Source organism: Azolla caroliniana, unplaced genomic scaffold (genome assembly GCF_043228905.1).
Source record: "Azolla caroliniana isolate FFs.n. ecotype wild unplaced genomic scaffold, voAzoCaro1.0.p SCAF_2, whole genome shotgun sequence".
In the NCBI taxonomy this organism is placed as follows: domain Eukaryota; kingdom Viridiplantae; phylum Streptophyta; class Polypodiopsida; order Salviniales; family Salviniaceae; genus Azolla; species Azolla caroliniana.
Window position 1 is genome coordinate 23,452,751 of NW_028230437.1, and position 20,206 is coordinate 23,472,956.

At 36.9% G+C, this 20,206-nt stretch overlaps 2 protein-coding genes across 3 annotated transcripts; one reads left to right on the forward strand and one right to left on the reverse strand.

Moving 5' to 3' along the window:
- The first annotated feature begins 2,125 nt into the window (after nt 1-2,125).
- Nucleotides 2,126-14,485, forward strand: LOC147867683 (NEDD8-activating enzyme E1 regulatory subunit AXR1-like). 2 transcript variants are annotated; one of them, XM_087315462.1, is made up of 15 exons: nt 2,126-2,217; nt 4,422-4,594; nt 8,111-8,274; nt 8,378-8,488; nt 8,618-8,697; nt 9,737-9,887; nt 9,999-10,092; nt 10,460-10,548; nt 10,626-10,699; nt 10,811-10,973; nt 11,057-11,142; nt 12,887-12,973; nt 13,325-13,405; nt 13,879-14,062; nt 14,132-14,485. In XM_087315462.1, the coding sequence occupies exons 1-15, from the start codon at nt 2,177-2,179 to the stop codon at nt 14,222-14,224; spliced, it is 1,671 nt and encodes a 556-aa protein (XP_087171588.1). In that variant the 5' UTR covers nt 2,126-2,176; the 3' UTR covers nt 14,225-14,485. The 2 variants fall into 2 exon arrangements, with proteins under 2 accessions (XP_087171588.1, XP_087171589.1); XM_087315463.1 differs by lacking the exon at nt 12,887-12,973.
- Nucleotides 14,486-15,701: 1,216 nt separating this feature from the next.
- On the reverse strand, nt 15,702-18,679 carry LOC147867684 (uncharacterized). Its single transcript, XM_087315465.1, has one exon. The coding sequence runs from the start codon at nt 18,273-18,275 to the stop codon at nt 15,921-15,923; it is 2,355 nt and encodes a 784-aa protein (XP_087171591.1). The 5' UTR covers nt 18,276-18,679; the 3' UTR covers nt 15,702-15,920.
- Between the last annotated feature and the right edge of the window lie 1,527 nt (nt 18,680-20,206).

Here is a 20,206-nt window from a genome sequence, read left to right on the forward strand (position 1 = left end):
ATTGGAGTCGTATATAGTCATCTCTTTGTCCATAAATCGTGCCACGAACTCTGCCTGTGTGTCAAGACGGAGTTCAGCAAGAATAGAGTTGTATTTCGAAACAGCCCTAACCTTCAACTTTCGGATATATTTTTGTCGATTTCTGTAGTACTTGATTTCCGGGTCCATGAATCTTTTGAGTGATCTTTGACGCTCATAACTGTTAAAGCATGCCCCCGGAATACCCTCCTCCTCCTCTATACGCATCCCTCGTGGTAGGACTACGTCTATTGCATGTTCTCTGCGTAAATGTGACTCCATGTCACTTTTTTTCCGATACCACCTTGGCGAGAGGCGGCAAAACTCAGTGTAGATACATGCACGAGCCTTGTTCCCATTTGCATCTCTTCCAACCTTATACAACAAGTCGGGACGAGGAGCAACTGTTCCTTCTGCACCTGTGTTACATATTTAAGATTGACATAAAGATTGGCATAAAGATTGAGATATTGCAACGACACCAAATCCACATACCATTTGGAGGAGCATCTTGGTCCATTTTGTCCCCACTCGTACACATGTCGGCTCCTCGACTTCGCCAATGTCTTCTAACGAAGACCCTTTAACAAATCACGAGTCAACATACATGCATCAAACCCTAAACCATTCTTGGGGGAGATTGGTTCGTGACATACCTCTCTTGAGTTGGATATATATCACTGTTATCGAAATCCCACCAATCTTTGTACTTGGAGTTGGAAGTCATCTACCACCATTCAAGTAATCAAACATTTTTTGATTTTAGTACTCAAACACACAAAATATCAAGTTTAAGCAAGCAAATCATTAAAACCAACAATCAAAATATAGATGATTAAATCAAGTTTAAGCAAGCAAATCTAGTGAACGCAAGATCATAATAAGTTTGATAGGCCTCACCTATAGTGTGGATAAGAGTGGTTACATCCTCTTCTAGATTATGCCTTCAAGATACTGGCTGGGATTAGAGTGGCTGGAAATCAACAAAGCCTTGCCTATTAGATCCTATTATACTTCACTTATGGTTCGCTTATCTTCTTGTCTATAGTGACTCTAAACCCTAAAGCTTAAACATGTCTATGCATCAATATGGTCCATACAATCTTCTTGTCTATAGTGACTCTAAACCCTAAAGCTTAAACATGTCTATGCATCAACATTTTCCATACAATCTTCTTGTCTATAGTGACTCTAAACCCTAAAGCTTAAACATGTCTATGCATCAATATGGTCCATACAATCTTGCTTGTTTTCATTATTATTAAGAAGCGATGAATATAACATTGTGGAAGATATAATAACAAGGAGCATACCTGGGAATAGTGATGGAGGAGATCGATTTGTGCAGCCACAGACGATTTGTGATGGAGGAGCTCCCACCTCTTTCCCGGCAAACCCAACCTGTCAATCTCGTTTGAAAAAATGACAGATTATGACAGGTTTAGGGCTTTTATAGACATCCCTAAAGGAGTCTCCCAACCTGGATAAACAGGTCTCCCAACTGTTTTAAAAATCAACAGTTGGGTGACCTGCTTCTTTTATTGAGTTGGTTGGGTGACCAACTCAATATAAACTCTAAAGGAGTCTCCCAACCTGGATAAACAGGTCGCCCAACTGTTTTAAAAATCAACAGTTGGGTGACCTGCTTCTTTTATTGAGTTGGTTGGGTGACCAACTCAATATAAACTCTAAAGGAGTCTCCCAACCTGGTTAAACAGGTCACCCAACCTATTTAAAAATAAACAGTTGGGTGACCTGCTTTTTTTTTTGAGTTGGTTGGGTGACCAAATCAACCAAAAATTTAAAAAAAAAACGGTTGGGAGACCTCTAACAAGGTTGGGCGATCGCCTGCGCAGCTTTTTTTTGGCGCCTTCTTCCTCATCCAAATCGGACGGTGCAGATCACACGCGCCTTCTCTGAGCGACCTGCACCGTCTGTGGCCGCGATTCCCTCACCAGGCCTCTTTATGATTTGTGTCATAATAGACACGTCGCATATTTATGGATACATACATACATACATACATACATACATACATACATACATACATATTTATGGATACATCATACATACATACATGCATATTTATTTCTTTTATGTATATGTATGTATCTGTAGTTGCTGCGTTCTCATTTGTCATTTTTTGCTTGGAGCTTCCATGGCTGTTCGAAACAGCAGCAAATACGATCGGCAACTCAGGTTCTCTCTCTCACCCCTTCCCCTTCCCCCCCCTCTCTCTCTCTGTCCAAATGTCAGCGTAGAATCTTCTATTTCTGATTTGCTATTCCGGTAAGAGAGACAGACAATCAACGTAGATTTCTCCCAGTTCTCGTTCCTTTACCTTAAAATTTCCGATCGCAGTGGATACATACAGAAAAATTTCCCTCATTTCCTTTTCCTCACGAAATGTAGCTGCGTGTTCCTTGAAGGTAACCAACTGAAGACATGGCGTATAGAGAAGGCCTTACTTCTTTTTTACCCTTTTATTCTTTCAAACAATCAAATTATTTATCTTATTATTATTATTATACGAAGCTGGATAGATATTCATTTCTGCAAGTCTGCATATCCTGTATAGTTTAGAAACAATCGTTAAAATATGAATATGTTTCATTGTATTTACGAACCTCTACTGTTATATGTCTGTAAATGAACAAATTTTGCATATACATTTCTAGCTTTATGCAGATGTAAACATTCAAAGTTTTACTGAATTCACCAAAATTCGGATGTGTAGGTATAAATGTTGAGGAACACTAGTTTTATGATGATATGAACTTGTCGAATTTCACTGATTTCATGAGAATCATCAAAATATTAAATATGTACTGTCTATTATATATCAATTTCACTAAAATCACAGTTGTTTTTAACCATGAACCAGTTTTTTTGCATATAAATTTCACGAAAATCTAGTTTGTATACATATATGCATGCAATTTTTTGGCAATTTGAAATCTACATAAACTTCATTGAGAACAGGGATGATTTCTTTTTCTATTGAAAAATGCCTCGTAATATAGTTTTGTTTTCCATTTAAAATATGGATTGGTTTTAGACTATGGTGTCTATAAAATTTGTGAAATTGTCTGGTAGTTTTTTATATGAACAGTTCCATTGTAGTGAAAATTTTACAAAGTCTCTAATTTTATATACGTTTTTAAATACAACTTCTACTTATCTAGAAATGCCGTTTCTCATATTTCTAGCTGGTAAAAACACACTATATCTCTGATATCCATGCACCTCTGATCTTAAGGCAGTTTTGTTAGCTAGCCATATCTTTAGAGTCTGTTTTGTTGAGAACATTGATATTTTCATGCATTTCGTTTTTCTTACCTTATATGTTCTTTCTTCTTTACCGTACATTTGTTACCAGATATTTTGAGTTAGAGTTTTTGTTTTGTGGAGAACTTCGATAGCCTAATACATTGCTTTTCTTTCTCAAGTTTACTTTCTTCATCACTTGACATTTGAGGCACCAGAACCCTACTTTTGTTTGTGGGGGACATTGATTGGCGTGTGCATTGCTTTTCTTTTTCGTCACTTGATTTTGAGACACTGGATATCTTCTTCATTCAGGGTTTATGCTTAAATCTAAAATGTAAGTACTACAAATTTTGATCTTGGGGATGAATGAACAAATGAATAAGGCTTAATAGTAAAAAATATAGTGTTGCTTTGAGGAATTCTTTTGAAGGAGTATGCTCATTTTGCTTATCTTCTTCTGTGATTTTTGAAGAGTCCTACACAAAAGGTGGTCTGTAAGTCCATGTTTACATTGTGCAAGTGAGCTCAATCAACGCTTACAAGCAATGGAGTAGCTATTAAAAGTTGCCCTTATGCACTTTATTCATTGAAATAAACCTTTTGAACTAGAAACAGATACCGATGATTTTGTAGAAGAAGCTTCCATCTGTCATGACAACTAACCTATTGCATTTGTAAACTGTAAGGCAAAATCCTAAATCCTTTATATCACACTTACCAGGAACTATTAAACATCAACCTTATCCAAATTTGGTGCTATTATCTACATGATTCCTTTTTAATCGTTCAGATGAACCATCATATGTTTATTCGTAGTTCAAACTTTTGTGATCACATGACTAGATGATGGGCAAAACATGGAAATTCTCTTCTTGATTTATTGATGAACCACTTAAATGTTTGCAACTGATCTTGTTTCTAATACCTTTATAACTGTGAAATCTGATTTTGAGCACCCATGTACTTACTTGCTGTTGGGGAATCCAGTTATTTATTGTAGATAGTAGCGAAACTCTGCTATGCAGATATTAATTCAAATCAGCTTTGCATTTGTTCACTGAAATTTTAATTATGCATAATTGGCATATTTCATGAGTGAAGATGCTATATTAATATAAACTTCGATTTTGCAGAATTTGGGGTGATCAAGGACAGTTTTCTCTAGAGCAAGCCAATATTTGCCTGCTCAATTGTGGACCAACAGGTGCGGAAGCTTTAAAGAACTTAGTACTAGGTGGCATTGGAAGTTTTACCATAGTTGATGCTTCTAAGGTTGAAGCAAAGGACTTAGGAAATAATTTCTTTGGTATGTTCTCTCTCTCTCTCTGTCAACGCTATATTTATCATTGTATCATCTCACTTGGATGTAATTCTTTGGCCCCATAGGTCATTTTGGCCTTTCAAGTATGTGTACAATGTTTCATTTCATTTTCTCTTTCTAACTGTCCTCATCCCCCAAACTTTCCATATTGGATCAACCCATAATGGATAATTTCAGAGTGAAGCAATTTTAGATTCAATGATCAGGCACCGAACCTTGTTGGTTATCTATGATTGTATTTCAAACCAGTTGGTTTTAGGAAATCAGAGTAGGAACTGTTACTCAGATTGATGAGTATATATAAACAGTTCTTTGCACGTCTCATATACCTTTACTATCTTTTAGAAATGTTAGTGATCTTTTGGGATCATGCCTTGCAGGTATATCCATACAACTGTTACTATATGCTGGTGATATTGTGCTGATTTCTGACTCTCTAGAGGGACTGCAAACACATCTAAATGCATTAAAAGTATTTTTTATGGACAAGGTTTGTTGATAAACATGGATAAAACTAAAGTGGTGATCTTTAATACCACTCAAGCATGGGTAACAAGATCAGAACCAGAGTTCTTGGGAGAGGAAAAGGTGGCATACACACACTCCTACACATACTTCACATGGCCTAGTTTCCCTTTACAGGAGGCTGCTTGTGCCTGACTTTCTTGTGGATGTGTAGCCCTTGCTGGTCTGGAAAGACAATATGCACATTTGCAGTTCCAAGAGCCACAAACTAAACTGTGGCTATGTGATACACTTGTGACACCAACTTTTCTCTATGGAGTAGAAACGTTGGAATCGATTCTTAACAAGGCAAATAATTGGAAAGATTTAGAGAGACCTTTAGTCCCAATGATTTCCCGCATAAGGAACAAAGCATTGGTGCCCCACGATATAATTGGATTTGAGATGGGAGGAGCCCTATAATCATTGAGGCATTATTCCGAAATGAAGGTACTCAAGGTTGCCACTTAAATCATCAAAATAACTTGCTGAACACATAGACATTCATTGTTGGTATGCTGAAATCCAACAATGGTTCAAGTCATGTGGCATAAACATAAATGCACTACCCACATTCCAATATAGCTTGAATTGTCCCTATTTAAACATAACCACAGTGGAAAAAAATAGGTTGATCAAAATTGATATTATCAACCTGGATAAGGAAGAACATGGATCAGCCCCACAACATTTATTTGTAGGAAGATAGCCCATTATAAACCACATTTTTTACACACATCAGAGGATGGATTCATCATCAGGCCTCTTGTATGCACAAAAATCTATCCTATGCATTGCCATGTGTGATAGGGAAACTGCAAACCTCTTCGCAGCTGTTAGAGATTGAGGTAAGCAGATATGCACACATACCTCTAGAAGAAAGAATTTGCTAATGTTTTATCAAGGAGTAGGATCTGAAGAACACTATGTATGTCATTGAATAAGAGGGAGTTTACCATTGCTTCTTTAAGCAAGCATTTGGCCCACTACATAAGGTGTATGAGGACCAACAATGCCTGGGCTGTTCTTACTAGAACTCAAGAGATATTGGGAGAAGTTGGACAACAATACAACCACACAAGCTCATCAACAAAGAAGAATCACAAATTTGATTAGCCCCATCACTCCTACTCATGCTACAAGCCAATCATCAGCTACACAAGTGGGTGCTTGACTTGGACATATCAAGGGGGTCACAATAACTAGTAAAATTTTTTTATGTGTGTAGGCCCTGGCCTCATAGTCCATGATCTCACTACCCTTGTCATCAATAGATAGGCCATTGTCTCTTCCCATAGCAAGTGCTTTGGATCAACCTAGCTACAGATCTTTCGAAAACAAAAATTCCAATCTATCTGACTTTAGAATCTCGTATATATCAATAACAAGATTCATTAGTCATGTTTTATTTTATTACTTATTACTTAGTTACATTTATTTTGGTTTGCTCTCAAAGATGAAACAACATTTTAAGATGTAATCTCTGCTTTGTCCTTATTAAGAAGACATTAATATTTCTTTCTTTCTCTTTGTCAATGATTGCCCGCATGATAATGTGCAACGAATCGGTGCCCCATGATATAATCCAGGCAGAGATGGGAGCAGCACCTATAATCACCGAGGCATTGTTCCGATCAGTGACCTATATCCAATGTTTTTGGGAGCTTCCTAAACGAAGGTACAAAAGGTTGGCACTTATGTCATCAAGACAACTTGCTGAAAATAGAGATAGTCATTGTTGGTATGCTGAAATGCAACAATGGTTCGAGTCACATGGCATAAATATAAGTGCACTACCCCCGTTCCACTATAGCTTGGACTCTCCCCACCGAAATATGACCAAAGTGGAAAAGAATAGAGTGATCCTAACTGATATTATTAACTTGGAAAACAAGATAACATGGATTAGCCCCAAGATATCCCTTGGTACAAAGATGGCCCACTACAAGACACTTTTTACACACATTGGAGGATGGATTCATCATCAAGCTACCTTATATGGACATACATCTATCCTATGCGTTGCGCAGTGTGATAGTGCAGCTGCAAACTTCGAAGAACACTATGTTTGTCATTGTAGTGTCTTTTATGAAATCAGAGGGAAATACCATTTCCTCTTTAAACAAGGCTTTGGCCCGCTACGCAAGGTAATGGAATATGAGACCAACAGTGCCCAAGACTTTTCTTGCTAGAACTCAAGAGACGTACGGAAAGGTTGTTGAAGGGCAATAATACAGCCACACAAGCTCATCCCCAAAGAACAATCACAACTTTCTTTAGCCCCATCACTCCTACTAATGCTACAAGTCAATCGAGGGATACACAAGGGGGTTACAATAGATCAGGCAATAGCAATTTGTTGTGCACGTAGGCCCTGCCCCCATGGACCACAACCTCAACATCCTTGCCATCAACAAATGAAAGCCATTATCTCCCACCATCACAGGTGCTTCCCTCGCGTCGGAGACCTCTCCATTTTGGATCGACCTATGCAAGAGATCTTTCAAAGTCAAAAGTTATAATATATCTAACTTGAGAATCTCACATGGGCCATACACCAGATTCTTTCGTCTCTTTTTATCTTATCTACTTTTATATTTACTAAGTAATATTTATTTTATGTTGATTTGTTGTTCTCAAAGGCGAGACAACACTTAAGGTGTAATCTCTTGTTTCGTCTTATAGGCCATTTTGGCCTCTTAAAAGAGGTTATTAGATCTTTCTTTCTGTGAAAAATCAACAGAAATGAAGGAGAAAACATAAAATGTGGCAATATAACCCTTCACTTATTTAGAGTTGGGATTCAACGACTAAACAATATGATAATGGCAAAATGTTGGTGCTAATACATTCTGATTTTAGTTTTTTTTATATTCTTTGTTTGTGAAATTGAATGCTTGTTTCTACAAGGGGACATGTGTGCATTATGTACATGTTTGACTAAAAAAGAATGCAAAATTATTTAAGGGATCTTGATGATATGCATCTCTACTGCAGTCGATTGGGAAAGCAGTGGATGTTCAAAGGCAAAAACGGTCAGTGGCCTGTTACAAGAACTTAATGAGAGTGTGAAGGCCAAGTTTGTGGAAGAATCACCTGAGACACTTATTGATTCAAACCCAGAGTTTTTCTCCCAATTCACACTTGTCATAGCAACTCAGGTAATTTGCATGTAGAAAACCACAAATCTTATATTTTTTCGGTATCATATGAGAAGCTAAAATTTATGTACCTCATTTGTGAATATGGGATGCGCGTTCATAGCTAAATGAAGAACATTTGCTCATTCTTGATTCAATCTGCCGGCATCAGAATGTGAAACTTGTAATTGCACGATCCTATGGGTTGGCAGGACTTGTCCGTATCAGCATGAAGGTATTTTACATAGAAATAGCCATAATCTCAATAATGTGTGTGTGATAGATAGTCTTTCCAAAGATGTACTATTCACTGTCAGATGTTTCTGTTATGAGCTTGATCATTAAAGCATAAATAAAAATGCAGGAGCATTGTGTTGTTGAGTCCAAACCAGATAATGTTCTGGCAGATTTACGATTGCATAAGCCATGGGGAGAGCTTCAGAGGTATATATTTCATGCATTGATAGATTTGAAGGTAACCTTAAATGCAGTAGGGTGTTATTATTTATGATTGGGTATTGGTAATCTAAATTTTCCGGTATGGTCTGAATGGCTTTTAGTGTTGTATGCTGATAATAGTAATGATATTATGAGTATTATTGCCTTTGCATCATTGACATGGAGGCACGAGGTTTGGATATCCCCACCTGTGCTGCATAATGCTCTCGTTGAATAGCAAGTTCATTTTTATGCCCTCTTTGTTTAACCTGTGAGTGCATGTATATTACATTTGTACACACGAATGTGTGTGCATTACATTTATATTTATTGCGTGCTTGTGTGTCCATGAAGTATAAACAACTACATTATTTTAAATATTTACATAGCAACTTTACAAAACTTTTTTGATCTATGTTAATTCTGTTTCAAAACTCACATAGTTCCTATGAGATCATCATTCCGTTTCAAAACTCATGTTTGAACAATGTTTGGCAATACAATGCATGTACATATTTATTTATACATGAGAGTGTCCATGAAGTATAAACAACAATACTATTTCAAATATTTACACATCAACAATACTATTTCAATTTTTTTTTCATGTGTATCTGTTCAAAACTCACATAATTCCTACGAGCTTGTCATTCTGTTGCAAAACTCATGTTTGAAGAATATTTGGCAATTCAATGCATGTACCTATTCATACATGAACACACATATTTATTATTACATTCACATATAGAGACTGTACATGCACACAGCACTTGCATATAGGCACATACCTGACAGGCATGTTTCAGACAAGCAGTGCCCTGTCTCCTAGAAGATAGAAAAGAGCTATTCCATTTAATTTCTAACCACAATGTAGAGGCCAATAATAATGCATATTTGTTACTAGTGAGATCTTCTTAAGTCGTCATATTGTTTACTCCAAATGGAGGCCTAAAGGCATGGCCATCATATTCTGATTGAGTGGTCACATTATCATATTGAAACATAACCTAATCTTATTTGTTTAATTTGCTTGATTTATTGACAGCTTTGTTGATGAATTTGATGTGGACATAGATGACCCTATGATTCACAAGCATATTCCTTTTGCAATTCTTTTGATAAAAGCAAGTGAGCAATGGCGTAATACTCATAATGGAACTCTTCCCTCAAAAAGCCAAGAAAAGAAAGAATTTAAGGTGAAGGCTTAAGCATCAATATTTGATTTAACTAGACCTTTTCAGTAGACCTCAAAATACATTGAACCTCTATTCCTTGCTTACTTTTTGCTTCTTTGGAGGGGGTTTTAGGATTTTCTCTCCTCCAAGCGGCGAGGAGAAGATGAGGAAAATTACAAAGAGGCTTTATCTTCAGCATATAAAGTTTGGTCTCCACCCACAATAAGTATGTATTCCTGTTTCTGCTAATAGAAAGCAGCCCCTTGTTAATTTCTAGAAGAAAAAGGACAGAGAAAGATATGGTAACATCTTCAAAAGACTATAATGGCCTAGAGAAAAGAAGTTAGTAAATACTAAGAGGAAGATTTTATAATTTTTCAAATTTTTTATCAATGGATATTTATGTATTGAAGTTTATGTAGAAACTACTGATGAAGCTATATATAAGTGGCAATGATTGTGCTGGCTACTTCTTGTGCCAAAACGTTTAATATTCTTGGCATGTATTATTTAAATTCCACAAGGTTTAATATTAATCATAAAATATAAGTGAACTAGAGTAGTTTATACTCACTGCTCAAAGTTAATTACAGGCTCAGAGCTTAAACAAGTGTTAGATGATAGTGCTGCTGAAGTAAATTCCATGTCAACAGACTTTTGGGTGATGGTAGCTGCTGTAAAGGTGATGATAATGAGAAACCTACAATCAGATTCTTAACTTCACTAGGATCTTAATATCTTGGTAATTCTACTTTTCAGGAGTTCATTGCCAATGAAGGTGAGGGAGACCTACCCCTTGATGGAAGCATTCCAGACATGACATCAACAACCGAGTGAGTAATCAAGTTAAATGATAAGGGCATTGTAGAAACCTCATTTGGCTAGTATGTATATGGTGGCAATGATAGAAAATCAGCTCTACCTATTTTTTCAATGAGTGACAGATATTATATCACATTGCAAAAGATTTACCAAGAGAAAGCAGAAGCAGATATTTCTGCTGTGAGCACTCGAGTTAAAGATATTTTGAAGCGGATTGGAAGAGATCCAAACTCAATAAGCAAAGGAGCATTGAAACAATTTTGTAAAAATGCGCAGAATATACGAGTGAGTTGAGAAGCTTATCATTGATACTTACTCATTGCTGTATAACTTGGGTGGACATGAAACTTATCATGTTTAGTAATCAGGTTTTTCGATATCCCACTTTGGAAGACGAGTTCAGATCATTGGTTGGTCGAGAATTACTGAAGCATCTAGAAGCAGAGGTGAAGAGGTAATTGATCTTGGTCTTTCCTTAGTTGTTTTCTGAACATGTTGTTTTGATTCAAACTCAATAAACATTTTCTCTGCTGAATCTATGTATATTGAGTAAGAAATGGTGGAGGCATTGCTGTATGTGTATATGTGAATATTTTGGGAAACAAATATCGTCATCATATGCATATGCACATTTTTGTTAGTTTCCCCTTGTTGGCTCCATAAAGGAGATTTTCAAATTGTTAAATAATTTGCATTTTCTGGGAGGAAAACATTTATCTTTTATACACAATTCAGCTAAGTTTGTTATGCAATTTATCCCATATTGTGTACAGCCATCTGGTTGTAGTCCCTTCATCATTTTCTCACAACATGAAATCATCATGGTCAGTCCAATATTGAGTTGTTTTCTAAAAGGTGGATTAACTTTGCTACATGAATGTAAAGATTTGGTACGTATCAATCTATTCAATCAGTGTGCAAGTACATGCCGTCATCATCACCAACTGCAATCTCAATTGTTGAGATATAAGATGTGGATAGAGGTTGTTTGCCCATGAACTCAATTACGCAGAACACTGTTTGTCCATCATCACTTGGTCATAAAGTGCACCTACAATACGTGCTCTCTAGCTCTCATATAGCTATATATAATCAATCCTCTTGTGACAACTAAATCCTGTTAAACTTATTGGCTTGGCTGGGAAAAAAACCGTATTAAAGTGTGTGCTTTATCCCCACCTCTGCACCTTGTTGTGTTTCTTTCAGTCATGATGATTGGCGCATGGATGATGGTTTTCTGTACATGTGATCTACTGTCTCCCTCTTCATTCCATCTGGAACCTGGGGTGTAGAGTCATGACCTCTCTTCTGATGAGTGCATTGGTTTTGAGGGATGTCTTTCTACATCTTTTCTCTTTCTCCATCGTATGTAGTGATAGGTAGTCCATAGAGTTCCTATTTGTGGCTTTGTTGCTGCGACATCCTCCTGAGAGATATTTTTGGGATTGGTCAACCTCTTTAAGCTTAAATGATGTAAATAATTTGGCTGGAAGTACATCCATCCCATCCTTGACTCACTTTGGTCAAAGGTCTTCATCTAACCTTACTCTCGTCCATTAATGCATACAGCAGTGCCAGGTGTTCAAACTTGCAGATTGAAATGAATGGTGAATGTTTCTTTTCCATACCTGTAAATAATTGCGTCAAATTTCATATGACCTTGAGGCTTCTATAACCATGTCTCGTTGGTTAAATAATCAAGCTACTATGTATTGAAATTTTTAGTAGTTGGGTTTACATACATATATCCTTCAAAAAATACATGCTATGTTTTAAGTTACGTCTTTAATAAAATTCCCACTTAACTTTGTTTTTATTCACCGTCTTTCCTGCAATCTACTTGTCATAGTACTTCACACCTTTCATCCATACATCGTAAATTTATTAAACAGTTTTGAACTCCCGGTACTCCACACTGTAGTCATCCTCTGTTTATACAAACAGGCAGGAATCTAGAGAAGGGGGATATGTGATACTTTGATTCATCAACTCATAAGCCATATGTACATATATTAAATGGTCAAACATTATTCTGCTTCTCAGGCTTTTCTATAAAGTTAGATTATCATTTCTAGTAAATGTTTTGGAACATATCTAGAAAGTTAAGGCACATGCATTTGGTGGTTCTCTATACAACCTTATAGAAGATTATATATTGTATTAATTTTTTAAGTGTGGATTTTCCATGAATCTAAAAGTGACATGTCTTCTGCGGAAAATGGAGCTGAACATATGATGGGTGGTGAAGCAAAAGGAAAGTGCAGCCTTCCACGCACGATAGACATGTATGATTGCTCATTTTTGCTCTGTGTGAGATTTGTAATAAGCAGGATGTGTATATAAACTGTCTTATTTTGCCTAGCGATATTTTCAGTTGTCTTTCAGTCACCGTTTCTGAATTTCAGGAGTTGAGATGTCAGATCACTTAGTTCTTCATAGTTTCATATCTGGGGGTAGGCTTGTGATTGTCGAATGCCAAGCCTCTTGTCATGTCTAGGAATGCATGTAAATATTCTTATTCACATGTTTTATTGTCTAATTATTCTATTGTCTTTCCTTTTCACTTTCATGACTTTTATACCAATAATGAAACTCATTTCAACAAACCAGGTAACGATATTTAAATTTTCTTGCAGCAATGGATCCCTATATGTGCTGTTTCGTGGAGTAGATCATTTTTTGAGGAAGAACAACCGATACCCAGGTGTTTTTGATGAGTAAGCACTTGATTCACCTAACCTCTATATTATGAGATTCTACTAAAGCCCATGGTGATGGCCTTTATAAGTTATATTTACAAAAATAAAATGTATAGATGCAAATGTGTCATGGATTTTGAGTCTTAACTTATGTTCACTGTAGAAGACGATCATATTTTGGCTTTTCACTATTTGCTACCCAATGTTTTCCTCCTAAAAAATGGCTTTATAAACCCATTTCCCACTGCCCAATGGTTTAAAACTTGTAAACGGCATACCATATTTTGATTTTGAGTCATTTCTAACTATCACTTCAGTCTTAAAGAATGGATTTACAAATGGCTTGTAAAGGCATTTATATTTTGCTTTTGACTCATTTCTAACTATAACTTAGTTCTAAAAGAATGGATTTCAAATGCCATATAAACAAAACAATGTGAAGAAGTAATTGACATTAAGATATACTGGTGTAAATGATTCCACTTTTCCAGAGAACTGGAGGAAGATATTGTCAAATTAAAGTCTATTTCATCAACGCTATTATGCAACATGATTGGTGGTGGTGGAGTGAGCTTGTCAGATGACCTTGTTCGTGAGATGTGTCGTTTTGGAGCTTCAGAAATCCACAATGTAGCTGCAATAATTGGAGGTGTAGCATCTCAGGAGGCAATCAAGGTATTCAATTCAATGGTATTTGATCTGTATTTGTCACTCTACCTTACAATCGTGAAATGACCTTTTCAGCTAATTACAAGGCAGTTTACACCTCTTCCTGGTGTATTGATCTACAATGGAATTGATTCGACCACATCGATTTTGCATCTTGGCAGTCGTTAGTAAGCTGATGGTGATATTGTTTCCATTATGAATGGGTTTTTAGTCCATGATATATGAGTCTGCAGCAACACCATGCTGTATGAAAGAGAAATGTTTATAAATTTGTAATGACAGGATGTGGGTCTGCTAAGGTTACACTTAACACTGGAATGTGGAAATATTTAACTAATCAACCAAGTTTTTGTTACATGTATCAAATACAGGGAAATTATGAGAAATTGACATAAATTTTGAGTAATGCATCAGAATCTCTTTATGTTTTTATGTTGGATTGCACAGGAATTTTGAGGTTGTGCCCAAATACTTACATGGTAGCGGAGTGCAATTGTTCATGAATTAATGTTATCCACATTTTTATATGTATGCACATATCTATCAACCTGATTGTTCAATTTCCTCCATTGACCAACTTTTGTACATATTAGAGTTCTGCACATAAAGAATGACTTCAAGAGGCTCAATTAGTTTTAAAATTGCTCCTTATGTCAAGAGCCTACTATCAACGTCGTCGTCTATAGTTTCCATCCTCCTCCTGTAAGATTGAGCCCGTTTTTAATTCATACCACTCCTTGCTCATTTTTCTTGTCCTCGAGCAATTGGCAATGAAAAGCAATTGTTAATGTTCTTACACATGCCATTTTGAGTCTCAAATGTGCATTCAACTTTTAGCTCTTTGACGAATAATGATTAAGATTCATATCACACTTTTCATTCTTCTTTGAGAGTGTAGAGTGCCTCTTCATCCTTTGTTAAATTATCTTTCACCTCTTTGTCCCAACATAAGACTTTTGGATATCCTTTGCTTTGCATTTATTGAATCCTATAAAAAAACATGCTGAACCATAAAAATGTTTATCATATTTTCAATATGCTTCCAAAGGTTCAACTATTTTGACCTACTGATTGAGATGTTGTCTGTGTTTTCAATATGCTTCCTAAGAGTGCTACTATTTTAATCTACCATTTGATAGTTAATTACCACCACTAAAACGACGCTGTTCTCATTCACATCAATACAATAGCTTGAATTGCAAAAATGTATATTTTTACATTAAAAATATGCATCAAAAGTTTTAACCAAAGTATCAGATGAAAAAGATGTATCTCATCACAACCCCTTGTAAGCCTAAAGCAAGTGATCAAATTTATGTACATGGATGCAAATACAAAAATTTATAAAATGAACTACAGAACTTATTCATTTGTAACCATAAACCAGTAGATAAATGTTAAATCTCAACCACCTCATTTGAAACAAAATAGATCAATTATAGGCATGAAATTATACCCTGTAATAATAGGTCATTAAAACAATGTCGTAAATTTAAGGCAGCAGTGGTTGGACATAATCAAGTTACCAATATCCAAGAGATTAGGTAGGCCCCATGTTCTACGAATTATTCACATACTACAAAACCCAATTTTTATAAAGTGAGAGTAGATGGTTGATGTCTCTCAAATGCCCAAGATCAACATGTGTACGAATCATAAAACAAATGCCCCGTATGAATTATTATGCCCATGGTAAAAAGCCCAATGTCCATAAAATGAAAGTATCTAGGCTAATCTACCCCTCAAACCAATGTACAAGGATCATAATCAATAAAGACTTCTTAGGAATTATGCCCATGGGTAAACCCAATTTCTATAAACAATTAATGAAGATAATACATGGACAGATGCATACACAGTCGTTTTATACCATCATAATCCCTTTCCCTCTGCCCTGGCCCCTCCTGACAGGGGTAAGATAGAAGCTCAGCAGCCCATTTTCTAACATAAAACTTGAACCCCTTTTTTTATCTTCTTGCCCATCTTTTTGAATGGGAGCATTATCTTTGTTAACCAGGTCTTTTTGTGGGTGTGCAACTTTTAAATTGTTTATTTCTCCATCATCATTACTCTTCTTCAGAATAGGACCATAGTATGCATTCCATCTTGTTTCATGTTCCATAATACTGTTGAAGTGCCTTAAATGGCTTGCACGATGGGTATTTTCTTTGGCTAGTTCTGGAGAAGATGATATAAATTTTCCTTGATCATGTGCATCACCCTTACTTGTCATAATCACATCCCCTTCTTCCCTCACAATTTGTCCTTTGTCATGCTTGGTCTTGAATGCCCACTTTGGATTAGAGAAAGTCTTTGTCCAGACTTTGCTCCATAGAGCATTAGAAGTTCGACCATATTGCCGATAATGATGATGATTTCGATCATTGCTAAGCCTTTCTTGAATGAAGATTTCCGTTGCATCGGATGATCTTGGAGGAGTAGTTTGTGCTAACATGTGTTTCGGAACTTGGAAACCTTTGGTAGACTTTGCTCTATTTTTATCGTCTATATGTTGTGGTGCTTTGGACATAGATTTTGATCCGTTTCTCTTGCTTTCAAGAACCTTTCTAGCATCATTCCCTCCTAGTTCACGCAAACCCTCAGAAACCCTAGCCACCTCACGTAAACCTTCAGTATAGAAATCTATGCCATTGAGCACAGAATCTCCCTCTGAGGATCGAACAACACCATCCCATGTGGGTCTAGAAGGTTCCCAAGATGACCTGGGTCGATCAAATGAAGATATACCCCATGCAGAAGAAGAAGGTCTAGGTGCATCCCAAGATTGCCTTGCATGTTCCCACCCATTCTGAGGTGTGACCACTGAGCTCTTATAAGATGAGGTATTCATTATAGCTGATTTATCTGGAGGACTTTTCTTCCGCCTTCGAAAGAGCGATGAAAACCAGGAAGATGATGAAAAAGAAGAATCCTTAGTGGTGCTTTCTGGCACTGGAAAGAGATATTTGGTAGGATCAGCCCTTTCTGAGAAGGACCTATGTTGGTATCTCCTCTGCTCATGAACCTGGTTTGCTCTGCATTGTTGAGAACTTTCAGAAACACCGGATGAAAACCCATTTGTATTATTAGACGAATTTTGCATACTTTTAACCTCTTCCATATCAGTCCCTCTATCATCGAGAATGAAAAGCGAAGAGAGTGTATTCTTTTTGTGTTTGTGGCTTGACGAGGTTCGAGAAATTGGAGCTCTGGTATCCTCCATAAACCTAGTTGTATCTATTTGGGGTTCAGTGTTCAGAAGGGCATTTCCTCGAACTGAGCTACGTATATTCGTGATGTTATCAATAGAGCCCGCTTTGAGATCACCTGAAACCATAGACTTGGTTTTCCCATTGATGGGAGCAACTGAAATTTCACTACAAATTTGTGAATCCTTGCACATGCCCTCCTTAGCTGAACCATGTTTAACCATTTTAATCGAATCTTTTTCTCTACTTTTGGAGCCAGATTCTATTTGGTTATCATCACATTTGACATTATTGAGTGTGGTCAAATCTGACATTTGGGCAGAAGGTAAACTCCTTTTAATACGGTCGATCGAAGCTGAAATGGGTCCTTTGAGCTCAATTGATGTCGTAGATGCAGTGTTCTCATCAACTGTAAGAAGTGAAATCTCACTATGAATTGGTGCTTTAAGCTCAACTGATATCACAGATCTAGTCTTCTCATCAATGGAACCATGCCCATGTTCACTACGAATATGGGGCTGGCTGGAAAAACTCTCTTTTTCATGCTTCACCATTTCCGCTGAAGCTTCTTCACTACTTTTGGAGCCAAGAATCTCCTCTGATGAATCCACTCCTCTACCTTTGGAGACGATTTCCTCTTCTTCTTGGTTGTTCTTCTCACCTTTCTCACTATCAAATGTGGCCACATTTGATCCTTGGGCTTGGGCCGAGGGCAAATTAAGCTTTTTCTGTTCTACTGTAATTGTTTTATTACTATAGCAAATGGCTTCATAAATCACATCCTTGTAAAGATTCAAATTCTTACCTGTAGGTTCAGGTCCATTATTAGAATCGTTATTGTTATTATTCTGATGATAATTGAGGGAAGTTTCATAGGGAGCTTTTGATGTTGAAGAAGATCCCCATCCTTTGCTTTCAACATTGGAGAGGCGTTCCGTGAGGCATAATGCACATACACCCACAAGTGGATGAGATGGGTGCTTTCCACATCTTTGGCCTTTAATATTCATTCAATCGGAAGCAAAAAAACAAAAGAAAATGCAATTCACGGATTGATTCCTCAAGTTTAACTTTGAATTAGGAAGCTTTCGTTGGCTTGTCTTGCTTCTGTCGCTTAACAAACGCAAACACAATCCACAGATTGCTTCTTCACCTCCTTGGGGAAAGCAACGACAAGAGCAATTCACAGATTAACTAAATCTTTGTTTATCTTCTTTGCAAATGAAAATTCACAGATCGACTGTGACGCTTTGTTTTTCAAGATCCGATGGAAAAAGAAGAAGATACTGTCAAAAAGAAGCAGCTATGCAAAGTTTCTGGTAGTTTTACTGAAGCTCAAAGCTGTTAGTATGGATTTAGAAAATTGCAAATGCAATCTCAGCTATGGTGACAGACAAACCTGCAACTGTCTCTACTTTTAAAACCCAAGCTTAAAGTGGCTTTTTAAAGTGGGCAAAGCTCAGCTATGGTGATATACTGCCACTATGATGAATGACCCAAAGTTGATTTTCCGTATTCTTCTTCTTCTTAAAGTGTGCAAAAACCAGAAAGCTCAGCTATGGTGAAATTATGCTGCGAATTTCTACCACTTTGACGAAGAAGCCAGGTTGAATCTATTTCTTTTCTGTCAATCTCAGAAAGGTTCAGCTATGATCAAATATCGGGAATTCTGGCAATCTGATGAAGAGCCCAGCGTTGAATTTCCTCTGTCTTCTTCTTTCCAAGCTCAGCTATGGTGAAAGGCCTAACAATTCAGTGGCACTGAAGAAGAACCAAAAGTCAGATTTCCTATACTTCTTCTTCTTCTTCTTCTTCTTCTTCTTCTTCTAAGATCCCAAGTTTCCTTTCCTTCTTTCTTTTGTTCTTGTCCTAAGATCGTAAGTTGAATTTTCCGCCTTCCTTCTTCTGCGTCTTCTTTTTTCTAAGAAGCTCAGGTTGAATTTCCTCTGTCTTTCTTCTTCTTCGTCTGTTTGAAGAGCTCTTATATACGCATGCACACACAGAGAGAGAGAGAGAGAGAGAGAGAGAGAGAGTAGATTTCTCTTTCTTTCTTCTTTTACTTTAACACACTCCCTCTCTCGTCTTCCTTTTTTTCCTCTTTTACTTTTGCCCTAATCGATATGCAGAGAAGATAATATGCATACCTAATTATTAAAAATAAAAACTAAAATTATCTATTTTATTTGATCTCTGCCATAGCCATACATCTCTTCATGATTCTTCTGCTTCTTCTTCTTCTCCTCCTCCTTCCTTCCAAGTTCCTTCCTTGCCTCTTTCTTCTTCTTCTTCTTCCTAATTATTAAAAATAAAAACTAAAAATAACTATTTTATTTTATCTCTGCCATAGCCATACATCTCTTCATGTTTCTTCTTCTCCTCCTATTTCCTTGCCTCTTTCTTCTGCTTCCTTTGGATTCTGTTATTTTATTTGTGTATTGTTACAAGAATCCACTCACCCGCCCTCGTGTGCGCGCACACGCACACACAGTCAATCAATTTCCAAATAACTTACATTCATTCATCTACATACATACATACATTATACATATATATATACATACATTATACATATATATATAAGTATGTATGTATGTATGTATGCAGAGAGAGACAGAGGCAGAGGGGACAGGAGAGACAGAAGGAAGGGTTTTGTGTGTGATAGTGATGTTCATGCACTTGGAACCATCATCATAATTGAGAGAGAGAGAGACAGAGAGACAGAGAGACAGAGAGAAGCAGAGGAAAGAGAGAGAGAGAGATACAGAGAGAAACAGAGGAAAGAGAGAGCATGAGAGAGAGAGAGAGAGAGATACAGAGAGAAACAGAGGAAAGAGAGAGAGAGAGAGAGAGAGAGAGGGCTCTCACTTTGGTTGGATACAATGGAATCCAATGGCTCTCTCTCTCTCTCTCTCTCTCTCTCTCTCTCTCTCTCTGTACAAAA